At 40.9% G+C, this 26,894-nt stretch overlaps 1 protein-coding gene across 5 annotated transcripts in view; it reads right to left on the bottom strand.

The window, feature by feature from the left end:
• Rictor (RPTOR independent companion of MTOR, complex 2) overlaps positions 1–19,226 on the bottom strand; it is a 91,862-nt gene extending 72,636 nt beyond the window's left edge. For all 5 annotated transcript variants that reach the window (XR_015662553.1, NM_001433124.1, XM_087621723.1 and 2 more), the window contains 2 exon segments: positions 19,156–19,226; positions 18,949–18,996 (listed from right to left, as the gene is read on the bottom strand). Coding sequence is in view for 4 of the 5 variants with exons in the window: in NM_001433124.1 (NP_001420053.1) it covers positions 18,949–18,996; positions 19,156–19,204 (97 nt within the window). In the remaining variant the exon portion in view is untranslated.
• Positions 19,227–26,894: the final 7,668 nt, after the last annotated feature.

The raw sequence follows: 26,894 nt of genomic DNA, 5'->3' as shown, positions 1-26,894 counted from the left end.
CATAATCTTGGCACGTGAACACTTGGTCCCCAGTTGGTGGCATTACATGAACAGTCATAGGAGACAGGCCTTGCTGAGTAAGTTTGTCTCACCAGGGCAGGCATTGAGGTCACAAAGGCCACCTGAATTCCCATCTGGCTCGATGCTTCCTGTGTGTGAATGAAGATGTGAGCTCTCAGCTGCTGCCCCAGCACCCCTGAGGGTCTACTTGCTGCTACACTTCCTGCCCATGGTGGTGACAGACCCTGACACCTCTGGAACCATAAACTCAAAAAAAAAAAAAAATCCTTCTTTCTCTAAGTTGCTTTGGTCTCAGTATTTTATCACAGCCATAGAAAAGTAACTAGGAAGCACTGTTAACATGTCTGCATAATACATTCTAACTGCTTTTGCCACGTTTCTCATACTTACTGGTGACTATAATCTCCCATCTAAATTTTAGTGATTAGACAGGTTAAAAATTCATTGTTTTTTAATTTCTGTATTTTACACACACACACACACACACACACACACACACACACACACACACACACACACACACACACACAGGATTGCTCTGTCTGCATGTACACCTGCATGCCAGAAGAGGGCATCAGATCCCTTAGATGGTTGTAAACCACCATGGTTTGCTAGAAATTGAACTCAAGGCTTCTGGAAGAACAGTCAGTCAGTGTTCTTAAAGGCTGGGCCAGGGGGTGGGGAGTAAAAAAAAAAAAAGGCTGGGCCATCTCACCAGTCCCCATTTATCATTTTATCTAAAATGATACACTGAGGCAGTCATACGATCTGACTATGTTTGAAGAAATGCACTTGTCCTTGGAACACTCTGGATAACACATATCACTAAACCAATACCAATTGAATGAATTAATCCTTTCATTTTAGTCACAAGACAGGCAAGATTTTTCAGTTTGAATCCCATGTTACATATTGTCTCTCATGGAAACAAACCAAAATGGAATTGGTAGAATGATGATTGCATTAGGAAGCTATGGATTTGTAAACCCTGGGATTTTTTTTTTTTTTAGTTATCAAGGAAGACCTGAACTATTAATTCCAGTGAATTTCCTGTTGTAGGCAGCAGTGCTGCATTCATTTACTCATGCACTCATGTACACAGGCAGAGACTGTGAAGTAGGTGAGAGTACACTGCCAGCTTGTGAGGGAGACTGTAACATGGTGCTGACCACAGTCTTAGAGGATTCAGTTAGTTGTCTATTGTTTTCTATAGAAGTAATTTTGAGAGGCTAGTTAGATTAGCCTGACAAAGCAGGCCTGTGAAGGGCATTGGCTGGCTCTCTCTCTTACCCTCTGCTCTGTACAAATGCGTGATTCCTTTGCTATGCTGCTGCTGCTGCTAGGTGCTTTCATTTAGATGTTGTAATTAGCCTTGGGAATATGGTAAAATGGGCCACATAGAGGTCAGTGAAATTAGTACTTTTATTCTTATAATTTTTTTTTATTTTGAATAAAACCCCAGGGTAATTTTATCTTGCTCCTGGAAGTCTTGGTCACATAGTTCTGGCCCACCTCGGACTTGTCCTGTACCCACTGTACACTCGTGTACTTAGAATACAGCTGTTTACTTGGAGCCCTAACAGAATGGTTCCTACACAAAGTTTGAGGGAACCCTTGTCTTTTGTTTTACAGCTTTTATTTATGTATTCTGTGGTAGAGTTCCAGGTCTAAAATGTGTGTAATATTAATTATATAGGCTCACGATCACTTTACCACCTTGGAAACCCCAGACTTCTGAAAATTATCTTTTCCCCTGTCAATAATAACCTGATAAACCCACCTGGCTTGAATTTATGTGTTTTGAGCCTGACTGGAATTTTATTATTACTGTTAATCTCCTGTAGTATATACCTAGTTAGATGTTCTACCTACAACAGAAAATTCACTGAAATTAATATTTCAGGTCTTCTTTGATAACTAAAAATATTAAAATACAGGGTTTACACATCCATAGCTTACTAATGCAATCATCATTCCACCAAGAGACAATATGTAACATGTGATTCAAACCAAAAAATCTTATCTATCTTGTGACTAAAATGAAAGGATTAATTCATTCAATCGGTATTGGTTTAGTGATATGTGTTATCCAGAGTCTGTTCCGAGGACACATGCATTTCTCCAAACATAGTCAGATCATATGACTACCTCAGTGTATCATTTTATTCAAGTTAATACTTGTCTGCCTCTCTCCTCTGATCTCACATTCCTCTGCTCTCCCTCTTGGTTATCATGCACTAGCCATTCCAGATCTTCCCTATCTCTGGGCATGTGTATTCGCCATTTCTTCTATTTGGAACATTTCCATCCTAGCACTTACAGTATCTCCTAAATACTACATCCCAGAGAACATTTCTCTGAATCCCCTTCCCCCAGCCATGAGTCACCATTCCTTCACATACCCAATTCTATATGACCAACAGTATTTAACACTATCTGAAATTCCATGTTCACGTACTGATAGTTTGTGTCCCTCAAGAACAGGGACTCATTCGTCATCACTGAATCCAGCACAGCACAAGGCCTTATCCAATATATAGTAAAATGTCAATAAATATATGCTTATTTTGATTGAGTAAGATAGACATAATTATAAGGTAACATATACTACGAAATCCCAAAGCAAGAATTCAACCTGTTTGGTAATTACCACTAACTTTTCAGAAAATGTGCTGGCTCCAGAAGAAAGAACAGACTAGGGAAAGGCGGAACTTCTGAAGGCATGGATATAAAGCATTCCAATCAGCCAATGAGAACAAGGTCCCAAGTAAGGCTTCGACAGCAGACATGAAACAGCGGAGTTTATATGTATGTCAGAAGCACAAACTGCACCTCCATCCCCACTGAAGACTTGGTCTGTGGAATGAGGACAAGAAAAAGGTCAGGCTTGCTCTAGGGCATCGGATCTGGCCCAATGAAAGCACTGCTCTACCCAGGTGAGAGATAGGAAAGCTTTCTTAGAATAAGAGAATTAGTAATTTTAAACCGTTAAAAGATGTACTTGCCTGCATAGTTAAGATATTGTAAGCAATACAAAACTGGTCTGAAGCTCTCAAACTTTAATGTAAATCTGATAGTCACTTATTCAATAAATATTAGACATATAGAGCATGCCAGAGCTATTCCACTCATCAATACAATAATGAGCAAGGCAAAATATGTTTACTTACAACATTTACATTGCAGGAAGACAAACAATATATAATGTCACCAATAGCAAGGGCTATGAAAAAGATGTGCTATGGTTCAGTGACAGAACACTGGCCTAGTGTAAGTGATGTCTTAGGTTCAATCTCAGCAAGACAAAAAGAAATGAAGGAAAAAATATAGATGAAAAAAGGTAGAAGAGAGAAGGAAAGAGAAGGAGGAAAGGGGAGGAGAAAAGGATCAACAGTATAAAAAGAGATTACCAGCTGAACGTGGTGGTCCATGTCGCTAGCACCAGCACCTAGGAGGTGGTGACAGTTGATATATGTATACATATCAACTGAGTTTAACCAAAAATACAGTTTGTTGTATGTACTTGGGATAAGGTGTGACACTGTACTGTTGTGATTACGTTGGACAATAAGCTCTAAGAAGTCACTGACAACAGCTGTGCAAATGTGCCAGCTACACCCCAAAACAAATAGTACCATTCTCTTAAAACATGCCACGCCGGTTAAAAACAGACATACTGCACTGTATCATTCCTAAAAGCAAGCATCATTTAAACCTCGTTTCTAAAAGCGACTGCCCTCTGCGTTTATACTGTTCCATGTACCACAGACTCCCAAACAGCAGGCAGGGAGGAGCAGCAGGAACCTTTCAAGCTTCCCCTTCACACCATCAGGAAAGTGCAAGTATCAATATTTGCAATACCTCAGTTCCCATGGTGCTGCATGCCTTTAATTTCATAACACAGGAGGCAGAGGCAGGCAGATCTCTAAGTTTGAGACCCACCTGGTCTACAGAAAGAGTTCCAGAACAGTCAGGGCTACATAGAGAGACTCTGTTTAGGGGAAAGAGAAGAGAGAGAGAAAGAACAGAGACAGACAGAGGCAGAGACAGACACAGAGACAAAGACAGACAGGCAGGCAGACAGGCAGAATTAACAGCGTTCAGAAATGCACTCAATTAAAAACGTAACTATAGTATAGTTTATGTTTACTTCATTTGCACATTTCATCTATTGCTTTTGAATTGCTACTGAATTTTTCTTTAGTCTAGAAAACTGTTAATCATGCCTTGCCAAATTGATCTATGAAATTATTGGCTCTAATTTGAGAGACAGGTATCAAATGCTAAACAGCAAAATTTTAACCACTAACTTTCACCAACTTGGGAGGAATTAATGAAGAACTGCATAAACCAAATTTAAAAGGACTTTAACAATTTAAGTTTATTGTAAATCAGTGGCAACAAATACTATCAAATATAGTTAAGAAAAATGCAATCCATCCCTGTAGAATATACTATTAGAGACACCAGAACACTGAAAAGTAGGAAAAGAGAAACAGAAACCAATGGAAGACAGAAACAAGAGAATAAATGAATAGAATATGAGATCTGTTAGCTACCAATGTGACTTTCATTTTCGTAAAATTCTATCATGTCTATCAGAAATCATGGGAAACAGAACAAAACCCCACCAGACTTGATTCACCTATAATCCCAGTCTGAAGCCAACCCAGACTACAGGATAAAATGGTCTTGAAAAATCAAACAGGGATAAGGCTATGTGTGAAAAATCACTTGACATTACTTCATGGTTTCTTGGAATGAGCATGGGACTTCTCTGAGTTTTTAAAACAGAGAATCAGATAAGACATTTAATCATGTCTGAGCTTTTAAGGGAAGCGTCCTTTTTTGAACTTTTTAAAAATTATTTTATTTATTTCATTTATATGAGTACACCATTGCTGTCTTCAAACACACCAGAAGAGGGCATCAGATCTCATTACAGATGGTTGTGAGCCACCATGTGGTTGCTGGGAATTGAACTCAGGACCCGTGGGAGAGCAAGCAGCCAGTGCTCTTAACTGTTGAGCCATCTCTCCAGCCACTTTTTTGTACTCTTAACAACTTCTCAATTCTAATGAGCAATTGCAACTACATGTTGTAAATCTATCATGTTAGCAATATTGGTATTTCCAAAGAAATATACAGTTTGTAGCCCAGGTTGGCGTTGTATGAAATCTTCTAGTTTCATGACAGGAATGTACCACAACCAGTGCCACATTAGTGTACTACTGACATGAGGACCAAATGATGCTTCGTATTTTCCTTTTCCTCTGTACAAATACTGGAGTGATTTTTGTAGTTAGCCACCAATTTTATTAGGAGAGATTCTTTCTAATCTTCTATGGAAATCCTGTAGTGACTTCTGTGGTCAGCACCAGTTTTACTAGGATGTGAAGAACTAACTGTTCAACGCTGTAGGCAATCTGATCCTCTTTTTCTTTATGGTCATTTAAAAAGAAGTGTGTGTGTCTGTGTGCCCATGTGCACATACACAGGCTCGTCTACTGAGACAGGTTAACTGGCTAAGCCTATGAAAAGTCTATTAAATTAAACGTCCACTGGGGCAGGAGGCCACTTCTCTATTCGGTTCCTCTTTCAGTTGTGTTTCATGACTTTATTCACAGCCTGGTTTCTCTTGATTTAATTAATTCAACCTATCCAAAATTGAAATGATGCCATTTGATTTTTTTCAGAAGTGATCATCTCTTTTGCTGACTATGCAATAAGAAAATTTACTCTACTTATTAATATTTATGTGCCAAAAACTATAGTATCTTACAAACACAGTTTATTCCTCAAAAAAAAAATCTGTCTCTAATATTAACCAAGAAAAATGTTTAGAAAAGATAACTTGCTTAAAGTTAAACTTTATTAGAGGTCGAATCAAACCTTCACCTGCCTGGTTCCAATTGTACCCACTAAAGACACTATCCCCAAATCGTGCTATCAGCACAGGAGATATCACTCTGTCTGTGAGTCATATTCTTATTTTACTCACTGTTTACATATATACCTATGCTTCACAGTCACACAGACATGGCAACTTCACCTATTTCAAACTCTGCTGTGAGGCAATAAGTGAAACGCAATCAGGATGTAAAAGAACTCAAAAAATCTTAAATAAAATCTGTGGAGGATCAGGAAATGATACTCTAAAATATGCCATTTTAGACTTGGTTGAGAATATATGACAGGCAGCAAATCAGTGCAGGATTTTCTCTGTTGTTTGCCTTTAAGACAGAGAACACATGTAGCCACACTCAGATAGCTCATGGAGGACTGGAGTGGTGGAGTAAATTACAAGCAGGAAAGAAAACCAACACTGATACCACCCCACTCAGAGCCCAGAAAAACTTGGCATCAAGTTCTTTCTGTCCTTCAGGACCACTGCCTCCCTCCACTGTAAGGAGGGACTCTATTCTAAAAGGGCACCACTACCCTCCAACTCCTGTCCATCTTGGATAGAGTACATAAACTACAATACCGTACTAGGTACTACTCTCTAGTAATACTGTTCTTGTTAAGAATGTGTATGCTTTTCTCCCTGGTAATCTGCCTATTGTCAGTTTGTTTTTGAACTTTTCAGACAGGGTCTACAGGCTAACCTAGAATCTGCTATATGAATTAGGCTAGCTGAGAGCTCACATATCCATCTGCCCGTCTCTGCCTCTCAAGTGCTGGGATTAAAAATTTCAGACTGTGTATTTATTTATTAAACAGCTCAAAGGGGGGTAAAGGTTCTTTGACCCTACATACTCAAAATAAATACCATCAGCAAGTATACTTATTTACTACAGACCATGTGTTCTTTTTTTTTTAAGATTTATTTATTTATTTTGTGTATGTGGGTACACTGTCACTGTCTTCAGACACACTAGAAGAGGGCATCGGATCCCATGACAGATGGTTGTGAGCCACCATGTGGTTGCTGGGAATTGAACTCAGGGTCTCTGGAAGAGCAGTCAGTGCTCTTAACTGCTGAGCCATCTCTCCAGCCCAGACCATGTGTTCTTAACATCTGTCTTAGTCTCTGTTTTAATGCTGTGAAGAGACACCGTGGCCAAAGTAACTAATTTAATTGGTAACTTGCTTATAATTTCAGAGGTTTAATCCATTATCACATTATTACCTCCATAGGTAGGGGTGGAGGGGTGGGAGGGTGGAGGGGGTGGTGACACCAGACACACTGGAAGTGGCATGGAGCTTCTGCAATCTCAGAGCCCATTCCCAGTGACACACTTTGTCCAACAAAGCCACACCTTCCAATCCTTCTAATCCTTTCAAACAAGGTCACTTCTTAGTGACTAAGCATTCAATACGAGCCTATCAGGGCCATTCTCATTCAAATCATCACAACATCAGGCCCCCTTTATTCTTTGTAATTATTTTCTTACATTACATATAACATCAAAATTCCAGTTTTATAAGCTTACCATTCAGACTGAGAGTTGGAAAAACTTAAGCAGCTAACTACCTAAAACAGCTGTAGTGTAGAGTGACCAAGGAAATGAAGCGACACGCAGGAAGTCAGAGGAGCAGCAGGTGCTTCACAGCGCTGGAATGAACTGTCTTTATTATCAAGTGAGATTCATAATGATGGAACAGTTAAGGGGAAGGATGAAAGCTGAACTGTACTTTACTTCCTCAAATCCATGCTCTTATGGTGTTAGAACCCACCTTCTATTGCACTTGGTATTAATTTTGGAAAGACAGTAAGGAGTTAAATTCATTCGATTTGGCATAAGAAACAATAAAGGTGCTTGAATATCATTTTCTCTCAATACCCATATGACCTTTCAGCCACTTATGCCCTGGGACAAGAAAATAAGACAATGACCTTCTATCCAAGCTGCAGGAATGAAGCGGAGGACACAGCAAAGGTCAAGAAGGAAGCAGCTCTGTCTCTGGACATGACTGTTTACAAATCTGGTTTGTTCTCTTCTCCAGCCATAGGAAAGCCTGTTTACCACACTCTAAGCCTTCTTTCCTCCAGTGATCTCCAGGCTCCATCATGTAGACAAGTCCTCTCCTTCAAGTGTGAAGGTCTGCATGATTTGACAGCTTTCACTGCTGTGAAAAGGGGGAATATCTGGAAAATCTACACACTTTTAACAACCTCTGTTTTTCTAGTGCCATTCAAATACTCAGTGACCTTGTCTCATCAGAGCTTCTTATAGTTACATGGCTTTTCTGTAAATGTTTCTCTCATATACTGACTGTCACAAAGCCTGAAGGGAAAGAGACAGAGACAGAGAGATAGAAAGACACACACACACACACACACACACACACACACAAACACAGAGATAGATAGATAGATAGATAGATAGATAGATAGATAGATAGATAGATAGATAGGGAGAGGGAGGGAGAGGGAGAGGGAGAGGGAGAGGGAGAGGGAGAGGGAGAGGGAGAGGGAGAGGGAGAGGGAGAGGGAGAGGGAGAGGGAGAGGGAGAGGGAGAGAAAGAAATAGAGTGTGTGTGTGTAAAACCACAACTGGAAATGCCTACCTAGGGAAATACCTAGGAAGCATAGTAAAACCTTCATATTTATTCATGAATTCATGGGTTAAAGTTTCATCTTTTTAAAGATTTGCTGATTTATTTATGTATATGAGTGTTTTGCCTACATGTATGTACATGCACCGTGTGGATGCCTGGTGCCTGCACAGGCAAGAAAAGAGTGTCACATCCCCTGGAACTCAGGTTATAGAGAGCAGTGAGCTATTGTGTGGGGGTGAAGAACTGAGCCTGGGGTCCTTTGCAAGAGCAGCCAGTGCTCCTCACCACTAAACCCCTCTCTTCCTTGTTTTGCAATTCCTTTTCTGTGCTTTAGTTTTCTGATGTAAGTTCCCTCTCATCAGTGCATAATGGTTCTAGCATTTTACCTACATATAATGACTAGATGACATTCTATAAGAAATGTATACCTTAGAAAATGGTGAGGTGAAGTTAATATGTATGAGCATGTGTCTACTATTAACAAATGCACGCTTAAGAAAAACAGATTGAGGGGTTGGGGATTTGGCTCAGTGGTAGAGCGCTTGCCTAGCAAGTGCAAGGCCCTGGGTTCGGTCCCCAGCTCCGAAAAAAAGAAAAAAAAAAAAAAGAAAGAAAGAAAGAAAGAAAGAAAGAAAGAAAGAAAAGAAAAACAGATTGGGCGTGTAGCTCAAGGCTCTGGGTTCAAGTTCTAATACAATAAAACCAAATGAACATTAATTCATATATTAAAACATTCCTTCCTCCAATCCAGGCATATGCCAATACCGCAAATACACATTTCATGGTAACATGTGCATTTGCTTACAATATAAAGCTGGGTGGTGGCACACACCTGTATTCCAGCACTTCAGAGACTTAAGGTAGAAGACTCAAGTTTGAAGTTAGCTCCTATCTCAAAATAATAAAAAGCAATTATACCTTTTGTGTGTTACATTTTTCTAGTATGAAAATAGATTTTGAAAAATGAAACTAGGAAGAGAAACAATAACAAAATAAACTTTTAAACGCAGGCTCTCAACATCTTTTGTTTTCTTCTCAAAATCCAAAAGCTATTCCTTTTTTCAAGTAATTTCTCTCTTTTTGTTAGGGAAAGAAGAAGGCTGAAACCTAATTAACAGCTAACTCCAAATTCTCCTATAAAAAGGCAAAGGAGGAAAGGGGGAGCAAAGTATATACAGTTACCACCATTTTAATGCTAACATGAGGTTAAATTTAATTCATCAACAATAACTAAAATTATACATAGGAACTCCATACAATAAATGAAACTTCTTAAGTATGCACCTGACTTGCTCTGTACCAGCCTGTGTCATTTAAAAACACCACCAGTCTAGTAATAAAACTACAGGCCATTCTAAAGCAAACAGAGTATCAAACAGTTTCAGTATTCAGACACTCCATTACCACTGATTAAGTCAGTAACACAGGAGACATTGTGATTAAACGAAACAAAACCACCTCTTACAACACATATGTGAAATACTAAGGACCACACTATTCCATTGTTCCTTGGTCACACACAGAAACACAGTACAATGTTGAAGCTCACATCACCCAAAATACGTTTCCCCAACTTAAGTTTCTCTCCATTCAACTCTGACTCCCCAGCACCACCACTAGCAGGAGGCAGGTGGTGGGGCTTGTACAATGTTAGGGAGTACGTTAGAGGACTGTGAGTGGAAAAAAAAACAGGGCCATTAAAAGTTTTAATACACCAGGGATGAACCAAGTGCGGAAATAATTAGCACTACTATTTCAAGATGTGATTTTTGAGATCTATGTAACTGCTGAAAAAATACATACATGCCCACATTTAAAGCAGTTAAATATCCTTTTTCTGGCAAACTGCTCCTTTTAAGTAACTAAGTGACTTGGCAACCCCCTCTGTTTACAGCTCCTGTGCCTCTTCATTCTTTATTCATTATGAGAAACACATGAAGTCGCACTGAATTCAGAGCGAGATTGCTAACATCTCTGCAAGTGACAGCCCAAGTCTGGCTCTGCCACCCTGACACAGTGGCCATCCACCACTCCACAGGGCTGGGCGGCGACTCTGGATTTGATGAAACACTGAGTTTTCAAGATAAAGGTTTCTTACATGTACTCACTTACTTATTCTGTGTGTTGGGGGTGTGTACACATGCACATGTTACATCATGTGTGCTACAGCAAGCATGCATACTGAAGGACAGATTGCTGAAGCCAGCCTCTCCTGGCTTCCTGTGCCATCAGGCTTGTCGGCAAGTCATGTCCCTTTCATTCACTCAGCTGTCTCACCAGCCCTTCAGGATATCCACTTCAAGTTATCTATCTCCTCAGGAGGTCATGAGCTTAAATTTTGAGCTCAGAAAATAGTCGTTTCAGAGTAGAAAATAGCAAAAGTATTAGTCTCCCCACTTTAGTCTCTTACTTCCAGGTTTCATCTATTTAGAATTAAGTTTATTAAACTTACAGAACCCCTTGAACTTGCACAGTACCCTCTGTCAATGACATATTAATGAAGAGGAAGGTCACATGCCCTACACAGTAGTAATAGGAGCATCATTTATGGCTGAGCTTGCAATGTGAGCAATTACATTCTCGACACAAGTGTTCAATTATTTCACAGTATAATTCAAATCTCACAATTCAGTCCAGCATCACTTCCTAGCAAAGGTCAAACAAACCCAAACCTAAAATATAATGTCTTCAGCATTTCAGAGGGAAAACACTTGCCACCAACTTCCTACAATACTATCTTAAACACTGAGTGACTTATTAGTAAGATGCTTGTTCTCAAATTTAGGTTTTGATTGTTAAAACTGCCTCAAGTCTCATATGGTGACTCTTGCTGACATCAAGAAAAAAAAACCCTATACATCCAAATTCTTTAGTATCGGGAGTAAAATATGGAACTTATTTACTATAAGTCTTTAAAATCCCAGTTAATTTGGGTTTAAAAGGTTTTTTTAAACATATTTGCTATGAAATTTACCCGACTCTTTAACCAGTGTATGCTTAAGGCACTAGCATATTCTCAGTGTTATTTTATATCCATCTCATTACTAGGTACAGAGCACAGTGCATGAGTCTAGATGGAAGACTCTAACAGGGGCAGGAAGAATGCACTCATTCTTGGATTCTTTGTCAACCCCATTATTTGAATATGAATATTATTTTTAGCTGGTACATGTAATTATTTCCCATTTACTTTGGCATATGCATAATTCTATATGCCATTCACTATACAGGGGAGGGGTGAAATTCTGTTTAACATGGCCACACTAACAAAAAGTTCAGTGATATCAAAACAATGGGTGATCCAAAACAGTTACCTCACAATCACTCAGATATCGGTTATCTACTAAACATTTTAACCTGTTCACTCCCCTCCACTATTCTGATATTATTTGCTTAGAAAATCAAAATACAAAAAACAAACAAAAAAAAATCTACTAAAGGAGAAGAGAAGAACATGTGCCCTGCCCAAGTGACACATAGACTAAATATTAGGATTCCACATTATCACCCTCCTTTCTAAGCGCAGGGGAGAGCAGGCTGATGAGCCAGTGTCAGAGTCACAGGCACACAGAGCACTCTCTTGGCCTTGCCGCATGCACTGTGCTTTGCACAGCCCTATTTTCTGAAGCAGGAGACCAAGGTAGCAGTCACAGCAGCTGGAGCACTTGACTGTAACTTACATTTAAAGTGCTATGAAACACCACCACTCCAACACATACGCTTATTATTTATGGGAATACTTCTCACCATGATTTTAACAAGGTTCCAAATGCTTTCTTTAACCTTTCAACAGCCAGTGGTGATTATCTGAGAATCACAAAGCAGAAGGTGAAAGTGCTGGGTTCATAAAGCATTATGCATCCTGGAGGTAAGGCAGCTGAAGTCCAGAGGGTAAGCACTGCCAAAGTCATCTCACACTAAGAGTAGCGCTCCAGCTCTCAGTCCCTCCAACTGACAGATTCTCAGAGTATAACCTTCCCGACTTTCCTCTGTTGGCCTTTCTTCTTAAGGATCCTACCCACGATGTGCACTCTCCTATCTAGGAATGCTCATATCTTTAACTGTCTATGGAGGAGCTAAGGACACGGTTCAGCATCAAACAGGTTTAGCGTGTGTAAAGTCCTAGACTCACTCCCAATACACACACACACATTCATTCATATTCATATTCCCCCCCACCTCTCTCTCCCCAAAAAGTACTTGAGTCAGAGTAACAACCACTAAACATCCACTCAGTTTGGTAGGTAGTAATTTTCCCACATAGCTGGTGCCATCAACCACACGAAATGTAAAGCCTACACTGCAGCCCTGTCTTCTCTATCTGATAGCACTATCACATTGGTTGTCCCGCAGAACTGCAAACTTCAAAGCATTCTTTTATTCTATCTCTTTAATACTATACTACTTTTTTGCTCACTTCTTTCTCCATTCTTTCATTCAAAACACTGCTGGAGGGGTTGGGAAGAAGCTCAAAAACAGACTTCTTGGTGGGCATGAGCAAGACCTTCAGCTCTACCCCAACCTTAAATAATCACCTTTCTCTTTAACAAAAAGTACTGAGAATGCACTCCGAGGTAAAGGAAACACCTATGTTAAGGAAACATAAAATGGCACGCCACACTTCAAAACAGCATTTTTCTCCCACTCAAGCCAAACAGGACTCTCAAATAGGAACATAGTTGCCAAGGAGAAAAAACAGAAATGAAGGGACAGTAAGTGCTTTCGACCAGTAAACTAACCCTAATCTATGAACAGTGCTCTGTGTATGAAGCAGAGTGCTACACGGAAGCTATGCAAACAGGCAAGAGCATTGACTACTACAGCTGTAGTAGCACAAAAGAAAATGCATAAATAAATGCTAAAAGGCCTTGGATGCCAAGCTAAGGAATTTGGACTTAATACTGTAAGCAAAAGTAAACCTTATTTTCCTGCTGTTTGTTTACACGTGAATGGTAAGATCAAATCTGGACTTACAAGAAAATGATCCTGGAGCAGTACAGCAGGAATGAAAAAAAAGGTAAAAACAGAAATAAAGTCTTTTTGTTACTGCACAGGGAAAATGAGAACCTGAATGAACACCAACAATGATGGAACAGACTACCAACTACACACTTCAGAGGTCACCAGTTTATCACGGACGACGAGGATGAAGAGCAGGCATGGAGTTTGAACAGAAGATCTAGAGAGTACCTAGGAAGCAGAAAGTGGAGTTTTACACTCTAACTTTAAGATGATTATTAGATACTTGGCATTCCCTGGCCCTATGACACTGAAACACATATCTGGATAGACACTTTAGAATTTCAAAGCTTTTCTTCTTTGAATAGGAATAAGTATAGCAAACAGTTGGTGGAAACTGAGGTAATTTAGTGCCTGGTACAATGCTATATAGTAATCATAGCAAAAGTAGAATGTAAAACTTCAAATGGCGGTGAGTTTCATGAGAGGCTGTTCACATCAATTAAGACAGCATTTTCACTACAGGAAGAGAGCCAAGGTAGAGAAGGCAGCTGTGGAATAAACTCATCTGCCTAAAGTCTTCAGAAGTATTTTTTCCTAGTCTTTATCTCTTTCTACTCTGTCTTGACCTGTGCCCACTCTAGTAACCCATAAGGATAGAGCAAATATTTGCTAATCAAGTGGAAACGGAGCCAACAGGAAGGAAGAAACTAAAGTAAAGGAAAAGAATTGTACAGACTCTTGAAGGAAGTCTCACCGAGAGCAGTCACTCCTGGAGAGAAGCTGCTTTACACCCTGACTCCAGCAAGAGGAAACTTAATTAGGAATTCAGAATTCTGATCTCTCAGCCTTCACCTCCTTCATAAAGCAAAGAAGGAAGCTGGGTGTGCAAGCACTTGCTTGTAATCTCAGCACTGAGGCCAAAGCAAGATTATTCCAACCTGAGCTACAGTCACTACCCAGCCAGCTAGGAACACATCAAGACTGTCTCCAAAGTGAGAGACAGACAGAGAAGTTAGCAAAACTTAAAAGTTGGTTTTCAGTGGGAGAAAGCAAGCCAGCTGATGTCCTCCTTCTAAAATATCTTTGATTCCACTCCTGTAGCTAAACCCCTGGTCTAATCCTTCATCATTTCTCTGATGATAGGAGAGAACTTCTACACAGGTCCTCTATCCACTGACTTTCCCTTTCCACCGTGCTTTATTCTGCAGAGCCCTTCCACAGAGCCACAGCGTTTAAGGAAGGCTAGACCTTTCAGAGGCTTCTCTGATCACCAATGCACCAGACGATCACATTCTCCTCTGGCTGCTGCCTCGGTAATTCTGTCCTATTACTTACTGTTTCATACCACAATCACTTCTCTTGTCAGCTCCAATCAACTTTAAAAGGAACATCTTTCTCATTCCTACTCTTCCAGCATCTAATTCAGTTTCTGATACATAATAGATTTCTGTCAATGTTTGGTTAACTGATGTGAGCAATTAAACAAATGAGTAACCTCCCAACTAAGGGAAATTAGAAAACAAAAAAAATGTTCAATTCACACTATTTCAGATAACTGTCCTGCCTTTCTAAATACTGCACAGCAAGTTGAACCATCAACATTTCAGTCTAATCCAACAAACTGCATTCTAATAAATATGTAGTACACAGAAGTATCCGTTTTCTGGGAAGACACTTAGAAAACTATACTAACGGGGGCTTACTGAGAGATTATTGTGTCTTTCAAACCTGAGTCAACAGAACCAGAAAGGGATACACTATCTAAAAAAAAAAAAAGAAAAGAAAAAAAGAAAGAAAGGAAAAGGTGCATGCTTGCTATGGAAGTAGCTAAAGGAAGCATTAGGTGTTTGTACTTTTTTAAAAAGCACATCTTGGTGTGAAATATAGAGAGTATTTAATGGTGTCAGAAGCAAACTAGGACCTTCGCAAATTAAGTAGAGTAGGCTTCTGAACAAAACTGAAAGCGAGAATTACTAATAAATTAACTCTAAGATTTACTAATTGGGCTCCTAGGTCAAAATTAATCTGTCAATAAACATTCTATATGAGCCACAGTAATAACACCAGTACTAAAATCAAAGGCCCCAAACCCTTCTGGGCCCCAGGAGAACCAGAATACAAGTAAATCAACATAACTAAAAACTTTCTGGTGCTAGGACAAACAATTCTAAGGCTCACAAAATGTAGTATCACATCTTACCCTAAGTACATACAACAAACTCTACTTTCCGCTTTCAGTTAATCTTAATTGGTAATTTTTTTTTTTTTTTTTTTTTTTTTTTTGGAGACAGGTCTCAGGGAGCCCAGGCTGGCCTCCAACTCCCAGTCCTGTCTCACCTCCTAAGTGCTGGTACTAGCAAAAACATGTTACCACTAAGTACTCCATTTCAGCCCGAGTCCTTGAATACGTGTGTAACAGTCAAAACAATAATTTGGGGCTTGGGGAATAGCTCAGTCAGAGAAATGCTCTGCCAGAGCTTGCCAAAAGTGTAAGGCCCTGAGTTCAAAACCCAGAGCCATGGGAAAAAGCTAGGTGTGGTGGCACACATTTTGATCACAACCTTGAGGAGCCAAGGACAAGCAGATCCCTCAGTTTACTGGACAGCCGGTTCAGCCTAACTGATAAGGTCCGGGCCACTGAGTGGTATTGGCCAATAGGGTACTGCTCCTGCCATCCTAGGTTATCCTCTGGCTTCCATACATACATGTACACATGTGGACGTGCACATGTACATGCACCCACAATCACCTGACATACTTCTTAAAATACAAAGAATCCCAACCTCCCAATGTAGGAGCAGCTAACACCAAATATTGCTTATAAATGATAAAACATAATTTATACTGAGTAATTAAGAACTACCTTCCTTTACCTTTCAGTCTTACTAACATTTTAAAATTAGTTTTTTTCAGTGGAGAAACAGGAGGTAGGCAAGGTCAAATAACTTGTCCCAAATCCCCCAGCTACTATTGTCCCTGAGCTTACAATGCAGAACTATCTGACTTCGCAGTCAGTGTCTGATATGCCTGGATGTCTCTTTCACAGATCACTATGACCACGGTTGTCCACCTACACAGTAGACGTCACAAAACAATCTGCATGACAGCAAACCTTGCCTTAGCATAAAGCAAAACAAAACTTTAGCTGCTCAAACTTTTATCTGTTTCCGTATTGTAATCTAATCTACAAGCAGCTGCAACCCAGATGCCTCATGGGTCTGAAATCATTACTAAAGTTCAATTCCTCATGAACTTTCCTCATGTGTGATCCACAAGCTTTTAAACAATGAAGTGTCTGTTAAACAAACACTTTCTCTAATCAGCTGTCTCACTATATATGAGTCTAACTCGTAACTTTTTTCTGCTAAACTTCCTTATGGTTGAGGCCTACAGTTCTCAAATAACTTCTCGTTGTTGTGCATTGCTTTTGCAATCAGGTCAACTGGCTATGAATACGTATTTGGAACGCTAGTACATTTTATCAGGGCAAATGAAAACATTTTCTAAGCATTTTCTATAACCCTAGGAACAGCTATCTATATTATATTTATTACATAGATGTTTAAGTAAACAGTCTCAGAGAACTGATTCTTTTCAATCATACCCATAGATTTGTCTGAGTTAATATTTAAGCAAAGCAAGTTTCAAATAAGCTTTTCTACAATCCCAAATTCTGACACCACCACAGAAATGTATAAAGATTAACAAAATCACACACTACACAGTTTATCTCCAACCCCATATCTGAACAGGCTTTTACTGTACGCCAGGCTCAGGTTTACCTTGCAGTCTCTTCTCACAATTTCTTGAAATCACTGACCAACTACATGGTTAGAAAAGCACAATTCTGGGGCTGGAGAGATGGCTCAGTAGTTAAGAGCACTGTCTGCTCTTCCAGAGGACCTGAGTTCAATTCCCAGCAACCACATGGTGGCTCACAACCATCTGTAATGAGATCTGATGCCCTCTTCTGATGTGCCTGAAGATAGCAACACTGTACTCACATACATAAAATAAATAAAAATCTTTAAAAAGAGAGAGAGAAGCACAATGCTAAGTCTCAGATCTGTATTAGGATACTCAGAATGCTTGCTGGAAATTTTTCATATATATATATTAAATTTACAAATTAAAAAAAGTCAAAAGCTTGACCTTTTTCTATACTGTTTCTCAAACCTAGCTAATAAAAAAAAGTTCCAAATCACCGATTTAATTAATTGCCATTTCTAGAACTTACACACCACTGTACTGTATCTTAAAAAAGTTTCTCACTTTGAAAGGACTAGTTTACTCAAAACTTCCTGAACTATCAGAAACAAATAACAAACATGTACTCATCTAACTAAATCAAAACTATAGTCTTTCAATCTACACCGGGCTCTTACAAAAACGGAAACAGAACTGAGAATGAATTATGCTGTCAATACAGAGATGGGTCTCCCAAAACCGACATCCACCATCCTTATACTTTATACGATGGTCACTACATACAAGGGGGGGGGGGGGGGGAACAAATTTATGCCATGTGGAATGTTTACGAGTGTCTTTTCTTTTCACATCCTAAGGTGTTTCACGGAACTCGAAAAGTGATTCCGCACAGCAGAACTAGTTAGTTACACTCAACTACAACGCTGTGGGAAGTGACTGTCGAAATCTGTAGTCCAACTCCTGTTTATGGAAGAAGAGAAAAAAGAACTCCTTGCACAGAACTACTAATGCTTTGGCGAGATACTGTGGAATAAACACCAGTCTGGTGGCCGGTGACCCAAGCAAGAAACACCGATCACTCGGCGGAGACGGTTCTTAAAAATGCACGCCGGGCTTGCCCTGCAGAGAAGGTGTAAACAAACGCATCTCCACTGCAGACAGAAGGTACACAATGAACCTGCGGCAGTGAGGGGGCGGTCTCTAGCCAACTACAGCCCCAGCGGGCCCGGGAACGGGAAGCAGCAGGGAGACGCGGCATAAAGCAGACACAGCAGTAATCACCGGCTCTCGATTTCACCGCCGAGTTCGCAAAGCTGCGGGGCCCCCAGAGGACCGCGCGGGCAGAGAAGAGCAGTCACGCAGTCAGCAAGAAGCCGGCAGATCCAGCATCTGCTCCGGGGGACGGGGAGGGCAGGATGTGGTCGCTCTTCCCACAAACATCCTCCAGTAACCTAAATAACAACCTCTACCTCCCCTCGTCCGAGGCCGCCTCCGGGATTCGGGGGCCCGGGAGCGGACGGGGGGTGCAAACACGCTCCCGCGGGCGTACGCGCAGCCCCGGTCCTTGGGTGCACCTAGGTCCGCCCCGCGCTCCCGCGCTCCGGCAGCCGCCCCAGGCCCGGAGGGGCTCACCCGGGGGGAAACCGGCGCGGGGCAGGGGGATGGGCGCGGGCTCGGCCCCTCGCTGCCCCGCGGGTCGCGTGCCTGCCCGCCCCAGCCCCGGTGCACAGCGGCCCCGGTGCCCCGCGTTACCTCGGGTCAGATCCAGCGGGACGTTCTCCTCGCCGCTGTCATTCCGCCCTGTGCGAAACAGACACACAGCCCCAGTTAGGAACCATCGCAGGCCAGCGGCGCCCGACGCCCAGTTTACTTCCCCCACCCCAGACCCCGGGCAAAGCCGAGCGCCGCGGCGGACAGCGAACACCGGGTGCGGAGAGCGAGGGCGGCAAGCGGGTTTACCTCGTATTCGGAGGTTCTTCAGAGAGCGGCCGCGGCCGATCGCCGCCATATTGACGGGTTTCAGTCACAACACCGGAAACCTCGCCCGATCGCGCGAGAACCCCTTCCCCTCCCCGCGCGCGGTTCCCGCCCCCCCCCACCTCCGCCCCCCGCGACAGCGCCCCCGCCCCTCGGCACGGAGGCTCGCCTGCGGGCGCGGAGCAACCAGGCGCCGACCCGGGGTGGGCTGCGACCCGGGCGCGCTGAGACCCGCAGGGTGTCGGAGCGCAGGCGTGGTGGGAGGCGCAGTTCCCACGGGGGATTCCCATTGATGTGGCTCGGGCCTCGGCGCGCGCGGCGGAGGCCGGGATGCGGGCGGGCCACCTGCTGGACCGCCCCGCTGCACTCCCCGCGTGGCTTTAAAGCCCGCTTCGTTACTCATCGGCTAAAATTATCATTATTTTTTATTATTATTAAAAGAGAGGGTGGGGTGGGGAGTGAGGCGCGCGGTGCACAGTTAGGAATGTGGCTTTGATCCTTTCCCAGAACCGCGGTGCTCCGAGTGAACACGTAACAAAGTTTGTTTTCCACCCACGCTCTGACCATTGAGCTAAGCGGCTTCGCGCTTTATCTTAGGCAAAGCTGCTCGCCGCCGGAGCGGGCGGCTGGGCGGAGGTTTGCTTTCGGGCTGCCTGGCATCGGACGTGCAAGGAGTGCAGAAGCGGGCGTGCAGGGCACTCGCCCGCGCGGGACTCTTCCCCAGCGCGCGCCAGCGCCCGGAGGCCCCAGACAGGGTTTCTTCTCCACCCGGAGCCTAGGGAGGAGGCTGAGCGCCTGGTCCTGGCTTTCTGTTACTCCTACATCACTGACTAATGCGGATGCGTTGGATAGATGTTTTTAATGCATACAAGTAAAAGTGATTAGCTTACGAGTTTCTAGAAGCGGTTTATTACGTACTCATTTGGCCCTTCTCTCTTAAACTAGATTACTTTAGTGAGAGGGTATTTTGTCTCCTCCAATTCCTCACCTCTCTATTCCAGACTTCAAAGTAAGTGGAAAGTGGAGATCTTGCCTTAACCACTTCGTTTTTTCAGTACAGACGTCAAAAACAAAGATCTATTGGCGTAAACCTTCTGCTCCTTCTGCCCTAATAGTGTTGTAAACAATAGTAATGTTCTCAATAGAAACAAGCAGACCAAACCCCCTCTAAAACCACAAAGAGAAACAAATATTGGAAAGGCTCCCCTTGTTAATAATAGTGAACAATTGTAAACTTAAAAGTCCAAAGGTAGAAATTATGCAAATGTAGTAGTCATTTAAAATGACTACGCTGATCCATTTCATTAACAATATGATATTAAGTTAAGTAAGCAATTACAGATTTCCTGTATTCATAAATGCTTGAAGTACGTATAAAATTCAAAGGGTCCATTATAAAATAATTTTTACAAGCATGTATGTAGGAAAAAAAATACAAGATGTATATCTGAATGTAAACTACTATTCCCCTTTCAATTGTTGGTCTCACCTGCATTTTTTTGTTCTTGTTGGGTCACCTGCATCTTTTAACTAATAGTTGGTCTATGACAGTTATAGAAGCAGCAAAAGTTTTTTAAAGAAAACTAAAAGAACACCAAGAAAATAAACTTGGGTTGCTGCTCTCTTGAGATAGGACCCCACATCTACACATTCCGTGTCCCTCAGGACGAAGTCTGCGTCCTGGCATCTGCTGCTCTGTTGCACTTAGATTGAAGGATCTAACACAATTACAGTGCTTTAAAGAGATATTTCCTGACACTATCAGTACAAGCCTTGATAAATGACATACTTGCTTCCTTTTTTACAGCTTTCAAGTCATTTACTCTATTTCCTGCCTCAGATGAAGACCACAAAGTTTGAGGTCTGGCCAGGATACTAAAAAGTTTTATCTTTCATCCCTCCACACATCACCATCACTAAAAAACAAAATAAAATGGTAGAAATCTGTCAGTGAAAATGCTAGCGGATTTTCAAATGATCCCTCTAGTGCTAACGTTTATTCTCGCCTGTTTTAAATTGTTTCCTCACCTGTTGTAAGTTCCTTAAGTTCCAGTCTTTCTCGAAAGTGAGCACAATTGGTTGGCTTTAAGCTAATCGAGGGACTTCTGAGCCTTTTAGCTTCATAACTGTGTGTCCTTATTTGAAGACCACTATTTACTTATTCCGTCTCTGACACACACACACACACACACACACACACACCTCATTTTCAACCTACCAATCATATCATTTGTTTCCTACGGCTCCTATTTTAGTGAGTTGGGTTCTCCACATTTGCTCTTAAAGTGGGAGGCTTTCTGATCAAAAGAACAAATGACACTCATCTAGGAATGAGGGCTTTAGGCGGGTTATAATAAAGAATACAGTATACAATGTTATGTTTGAGTTTTAAATGCTATCGATCATAATTGGCCCCAGAACATAAGCTACTTATTAAGAAAAAAAGAAAGAAAGAAAGCCCGGTTATTTTCTGTGATGCTTGTTAAAAATGTCCCTTGAGCCTGGTTTTCCCCTGGTTTGTTTTAACCCTCCTCAAAGCCTTGCTCGCTTTGTTTACTACTTCTGTAATTTTATTTTGGCTCTAATCTACCCACTGTGAATATGACTTCCTCTTCTTAGTTCTCATTTCCCAGTTAGGTTTCATTTACTGTGTCAATGAATGCTTTTTTTTCTAGTATTAGTCATTGATAAAAAATGTTATAGAAGATGGAGTCCAAGACCACACCTCTGACTGACAGCTCACTTGGTTTTGAAGATGCCATGACTTCACTGCTGGCCACAGGCTGCTTCAATCCCCTATCCTGTTGCACACAGTTTATGATCCTAAAACTGTATTCTATCAGTTCAAGGCACAGTTGTAATGCTGAACAGAAACAAAAGACTCCTTGCCAAAGCCTTGGTTCCCTTTAGCCTATCTGCTTTGCTACAGAGGCCACATGGAGATTAAAAAAAAAAAAAAGACTGAAAACCACAAAGTTTGGTGAGGCCGTCTCTTGGTAACTTGTCTTTATTGTCAAGCCACACATTTACTATCTAGATAAAAGCCATCAGTGGGACCAATGCTACCACCCTTCTCCGGGTGGATTGTGAAGTCCCATCTTTGATCACATTAAAACAAAGTTAGATTTAAGGAGGATTTAAGCACTCTAAGGATTTCTTTACAGTTTATTCTGTCCAAAGATAATTATTTAAGATTTCTTTTAAATAACTCTGTAAAGTAGAAAGGCCCCTACGTAAGCGGTTTTAAATGAAGAATAAACTCAATGAAAGAGAAACACCTGTACATTCATGACACCATCTAGACGCGTGTGCACCATGATTTCAATTGTGGTTTAGGACTGCTAGAAATCTGAGTGATGTTTTTCTCGCTTTATTTTAAAAACAATTTTACTTGGACAATCTTTTATAAGGAAAACTAGAGAAAGTTTCTTGGCTATTTAAAAGTAAAATCACAAATACTTGTATATAATACTAATTTGGTAAGCACTGAACATATCACGAAATTGGTTTTGTATCACAGTTACTAAAAAGAAAAACAATCAAATTTTTTTCACAATGCATACATTTACCATTTTATTAAGTTAAAAATAAAACATAAAAATGAAATAAAATATTGAAAGTTGCTGCTTTGCTAATGGAAAAGATAGTAGTAATAGAACCAAAATATGTTTAATTCTTTCCTATATTTCTTATTGAATCTTGTGATATAGCAATTCAAAAGTCTGGGGGTTGGGAATTTAGCTCAGTGGTAGAGCGCTTGCCTAGCAAGCACAAGGCCCTGGGTTCGGTCCCCAGCTCTGAAAAAAAAAAGAAAAAAAAAGTCTGGTTCTAAAAATGGAATTTAATATGGATAAAATCTCACAACAGTTAAAGCTAGTAGCAAAGAGTCATTCTATTGCCTGCAGTTTTTAAACTCTAACCTCCCTTTTCCAATCCCATAAAAACCTATACCAAGATTTGGAAAATTAATGTTTCTAATAAATGTCCAGCTTTTTTAAAACCAGTTTTCCCAGGAAACTAGAAGAGAGAACATTTAAAAAAATCTCTAAATTTTCCAACTGCACAGAAAAATACTTCCACAATTGCTATATATTTTCTGCCCTGGTTTACCAGTGGAGCAACCCGATTTCAGAACAATTCATCTGAAAGATTTTTACACAGACAGGACACTTCTATTTCCAACATTGGCAAAAATGAAAATATAAAAATTTGTGTGACGTGTTTATATTTTCATTGTTTCTAGAAGAAAAATCACGGCACTGTGAAACCCAAACCTTCTTGCCTTAACCCAAGTCTGTTGAAAGTCCTCATGTGCTGAGTCACTGGTATTACATTTTCCCCAGAAGGGAAAGAGGAGTTCACTTTAAGAATCTGATAGGTAGCATACTTTGGGGAGCTACTAGCCATCACAGCAAAGTATTTTTAGAGTCACTCTCTTCTCATCTTAAACCCTGAAGGAATTAAACCCTAGTGAAGATTTTGTTTCTAGAAAATGATTAGAGGTTAAACCATCTCTATCCTTCTGTTTAAATCTTGTTCTTTTAAAATTTCATTTGCAGGAAGTGCATTACTGACTTTCATGGAGCAGTGCTCTTATGAAGGAAGTTATTTGGTGATAAGGATACAAATTATTGGATTTTATTTTATTTATTTTTTTTTTTTTTTACTTTGGTGGCGCGGGACTGGGAGGAGGAATTACTTAGATATTTTGGTACTGAAGAGAATTTAGCTGATTCTGTAAGATGGCAGGTTTGGAAGCACCTATGCTTCCTGCCAACTGCACAGAAGAAAAAAAAAAACCTCCCATAATTGCTATATATTTTCTGCCCTGGTTTACCAGTGGAGCTAAACTTCAGCTTCATCAACAGATCTTATGTTTGTGTGTTTGGTTCAGCCATTTTTTTTAAACTGTAGCAGGAAATACCACTAAATTCCCTGAAGATAATATGACTGTCTGTTTATGGTTGGAAAGAAATGTTTCTTTTTGGAAAGTACCGAATTGAAATTGTCTAACTTTTATCATCACTAAAAGTATATAGATGTTAAACTCATACTGTGTTGATTTTAAAAAGTATCTTCCTAATCAGCCAACTTTGTAGCATCAATGGCCAACGTTCCCTGGGACAGTTTATACTTCAGATCTGAGGAATAGCGGGTAATGTGTGTAAACGCCTATGTCACATAATGGTAATCATTTCCGTCTTTAGACACAACATCTAGTTTACCATTATTGCTTTTGTTTCCTTAGAAGAAAACCCTGAAAATGCTAAACTCAGAACCATGAGCTCTGTCAGACTCTGGAAATGGCTCTGCTCTCATTACTCTGTTGTATACCTACATTGTTTCTTTGCAACATTATTTTTTTCTGGATAGGTTTTATATAGCTCATGCTGGCATTGCCTGTACAGTCTTTCTGTCCCAGCCTCTTTAGTAATGGAATTGCAGGCGCGGCCCATCACATCTGGTTCTGTAAGACAGTGTTTAGACCGAGTGTCCGTTTCCTGATGTATAGTTTATAACATTCTCCTTAAATTCATTTAGCTTGGTTTATAGGCATACACTAAAACAGAAGGCTTCTCTGGGGACCTCTGTGATTCCTAATTCTTCCCTCCCTCAGGACACTTTATCACCTTCTACTGATTTAGCCTGTGGACCAAATGCCAGATAAATTGTGAATCTGCAGAATATCAATAGACTGTCTTTCGATCCTGGAAGAAGGAGGCTTAAAACAAACCTCCTCGAGGGCTGGAGAGATGGCTCAGTGGTTAAGAGCACTGACTGCTCTTCCAGAGGTCCTGAGTTCAATTCCCAGCAACCACATGGTGGACGGGATCGGATTCCCAGTTCTGCTGTGTCTGAAGGCAGCGACAGTATACTCACATGCATAAAATAAATAAGTCCTTAAAAACAAACAAACAAAAAACAGACAAAAAAAAAAAACTACCTCAAAAGTCTTCCACAACAAAACACGAAACCAGAGTAAATGCCACAGGCACAGCAGAGAGAAGGCTAAGGCAGTATACAAGGTTGGAGAGCCAGACTCTTCCATTATCAGGAGGTGGACCAAAGTGAATTCAGGTTGGTTTGCGCCCCCTGCCCTCCATTAGCAGCAACTACAAGTTCTTTTAGGAGAAAAACCTGGTGGGTACTGAACATTGAACCATGACATATCATGATTCAATAAAGAATACTTTATATTACCAAAATCACAGGGAAATGTCTCCATTACTAAGAATCAGAAGACAAAATTGACGGAACTCTATCAATTCCGGGAAAATGTATACTTAAAGTTGAATGATCCTGGGACTTTAGGTAGTGACCATGGGAAGCAGAATAGAAAGTACCCATTGCGCGGTGGGGTGATTTTTTTTGACTCCATCCATGTTGGAGACATGAGTATCGAGCTTTCCTTTCCATGGTGCATAACTGTCAATCTAGACAGTAAGGCAAAGCAACTGTTTTTAGGTCTGGACGATGCGTAATCAATAAGGTGACCTTGAGATAAAAGAAAGCAAGCGCCACATTCTCTCCGGCTTTCTCCCTGGGATTCTTTCCTTTTAAACACAACACAAAGCTGTGAGAACTAACACAACAGCCGTACCCCTGGCTGGGAACTGAATGACTGAAGTTCGGCTGCGTGTAATGAGCACAAGTATCAGAGATGAAGGGTCTCTGCTGTGTAAGAGACTCAGAAAGTTTGCACACGGGACTCTTGCTTATTTACTGACATTAACAGCCTTTGGGCAGGACTCTGGGAAGCTTTACTATTATCGATGTTTTTGAGGGTTTTTTTTTTTAATATCTAATGTCACGGTTTATTAAGGGGAGAGGAGGTAAATTTGCATGTTAAAAAGAAGAATTTGTCCTAAGGAAGCAACATTCAATGATTTGTTATCTCCATGGAAAATGATATAGCTTGTTTTTCATTTTCACTTTTGTTTAAAGCAAGACAGGGTTTCTTTGTGCAGCCCTGGCTGTCCTGGACCTGGCTCTCTGAAGAGCGGGATGTCCTTGAACTCATCCTCTGTCTCCTGGGTGCTGGGACTAAAGGCGTGCACCGCCATTGCCTGTCATTTTTAATTTTTCAAGGTGTGTGTGTGTGTGTGTGTGTGTGTGTGTGTGTGTGTGTGTATGCGTGCTCGCGTGTGCACGCGCGTGTCTGTGTCTGTGTGAGTGGATGCACTTAGAAATTGAGCAGCAAGTGCTGCTATATACCATATGTCCAGCCCTGTAATTTTGTTTTAAATCCTGAACAGTGATTACTAGAGACTAGGAAGGGGTTGACGGGAAGGTAAATAAAGAGAAGCTGGATCTGATCAATTCATGTAGTATGTGCATGTTGAAATACTACACTAGGCATTATTAATATTTACAATACATTTATGTTATTAAAGCATAAACAGAATGGGATAGATACACTGAGAAACACTGATCGAATGGAGGCTAATATGATTCTATTGATATGAGACAGAATTCAGAAGAACACTAGTGAGGGACATAGAGAAGTGGTTCATTAGTAAGATGATCAATTCACTAGGGAGACAACGTCAATCTAAGTGTATATGCAGTAATAAAAGTTTCCAAAGTGCAAAATAATAAAACTTCAAGGAAGTAGGGACAAATATCCAAGATGCTGGAAATCATCAACTCCACTTCGTCAGTAATCCACAAAAAATATTTTACAAATCAGTCAAAGTGTGGTGTGAATGAAAAAATGGCCC

The sequence above is a fragment of the Rattus norvegicus genome, chromosome 2 (assembly GCF_021556685.1).
Source record: "Rattus norvegicus strain SHRSP/BbbUtx chromosome 2, alternate assembly SHRSP_T2T, whole genome shotgun sequence".
NCBI lineage: Eukaryota > Metazoa > Chordata > Mammalia > Rodentia > Muridae > Rattus > Rattus norvegicus.
Note: the sequence above shows the minus strand (reverse complement) of the source record. Positions and strands in the feature narration are given on the sequence as shown.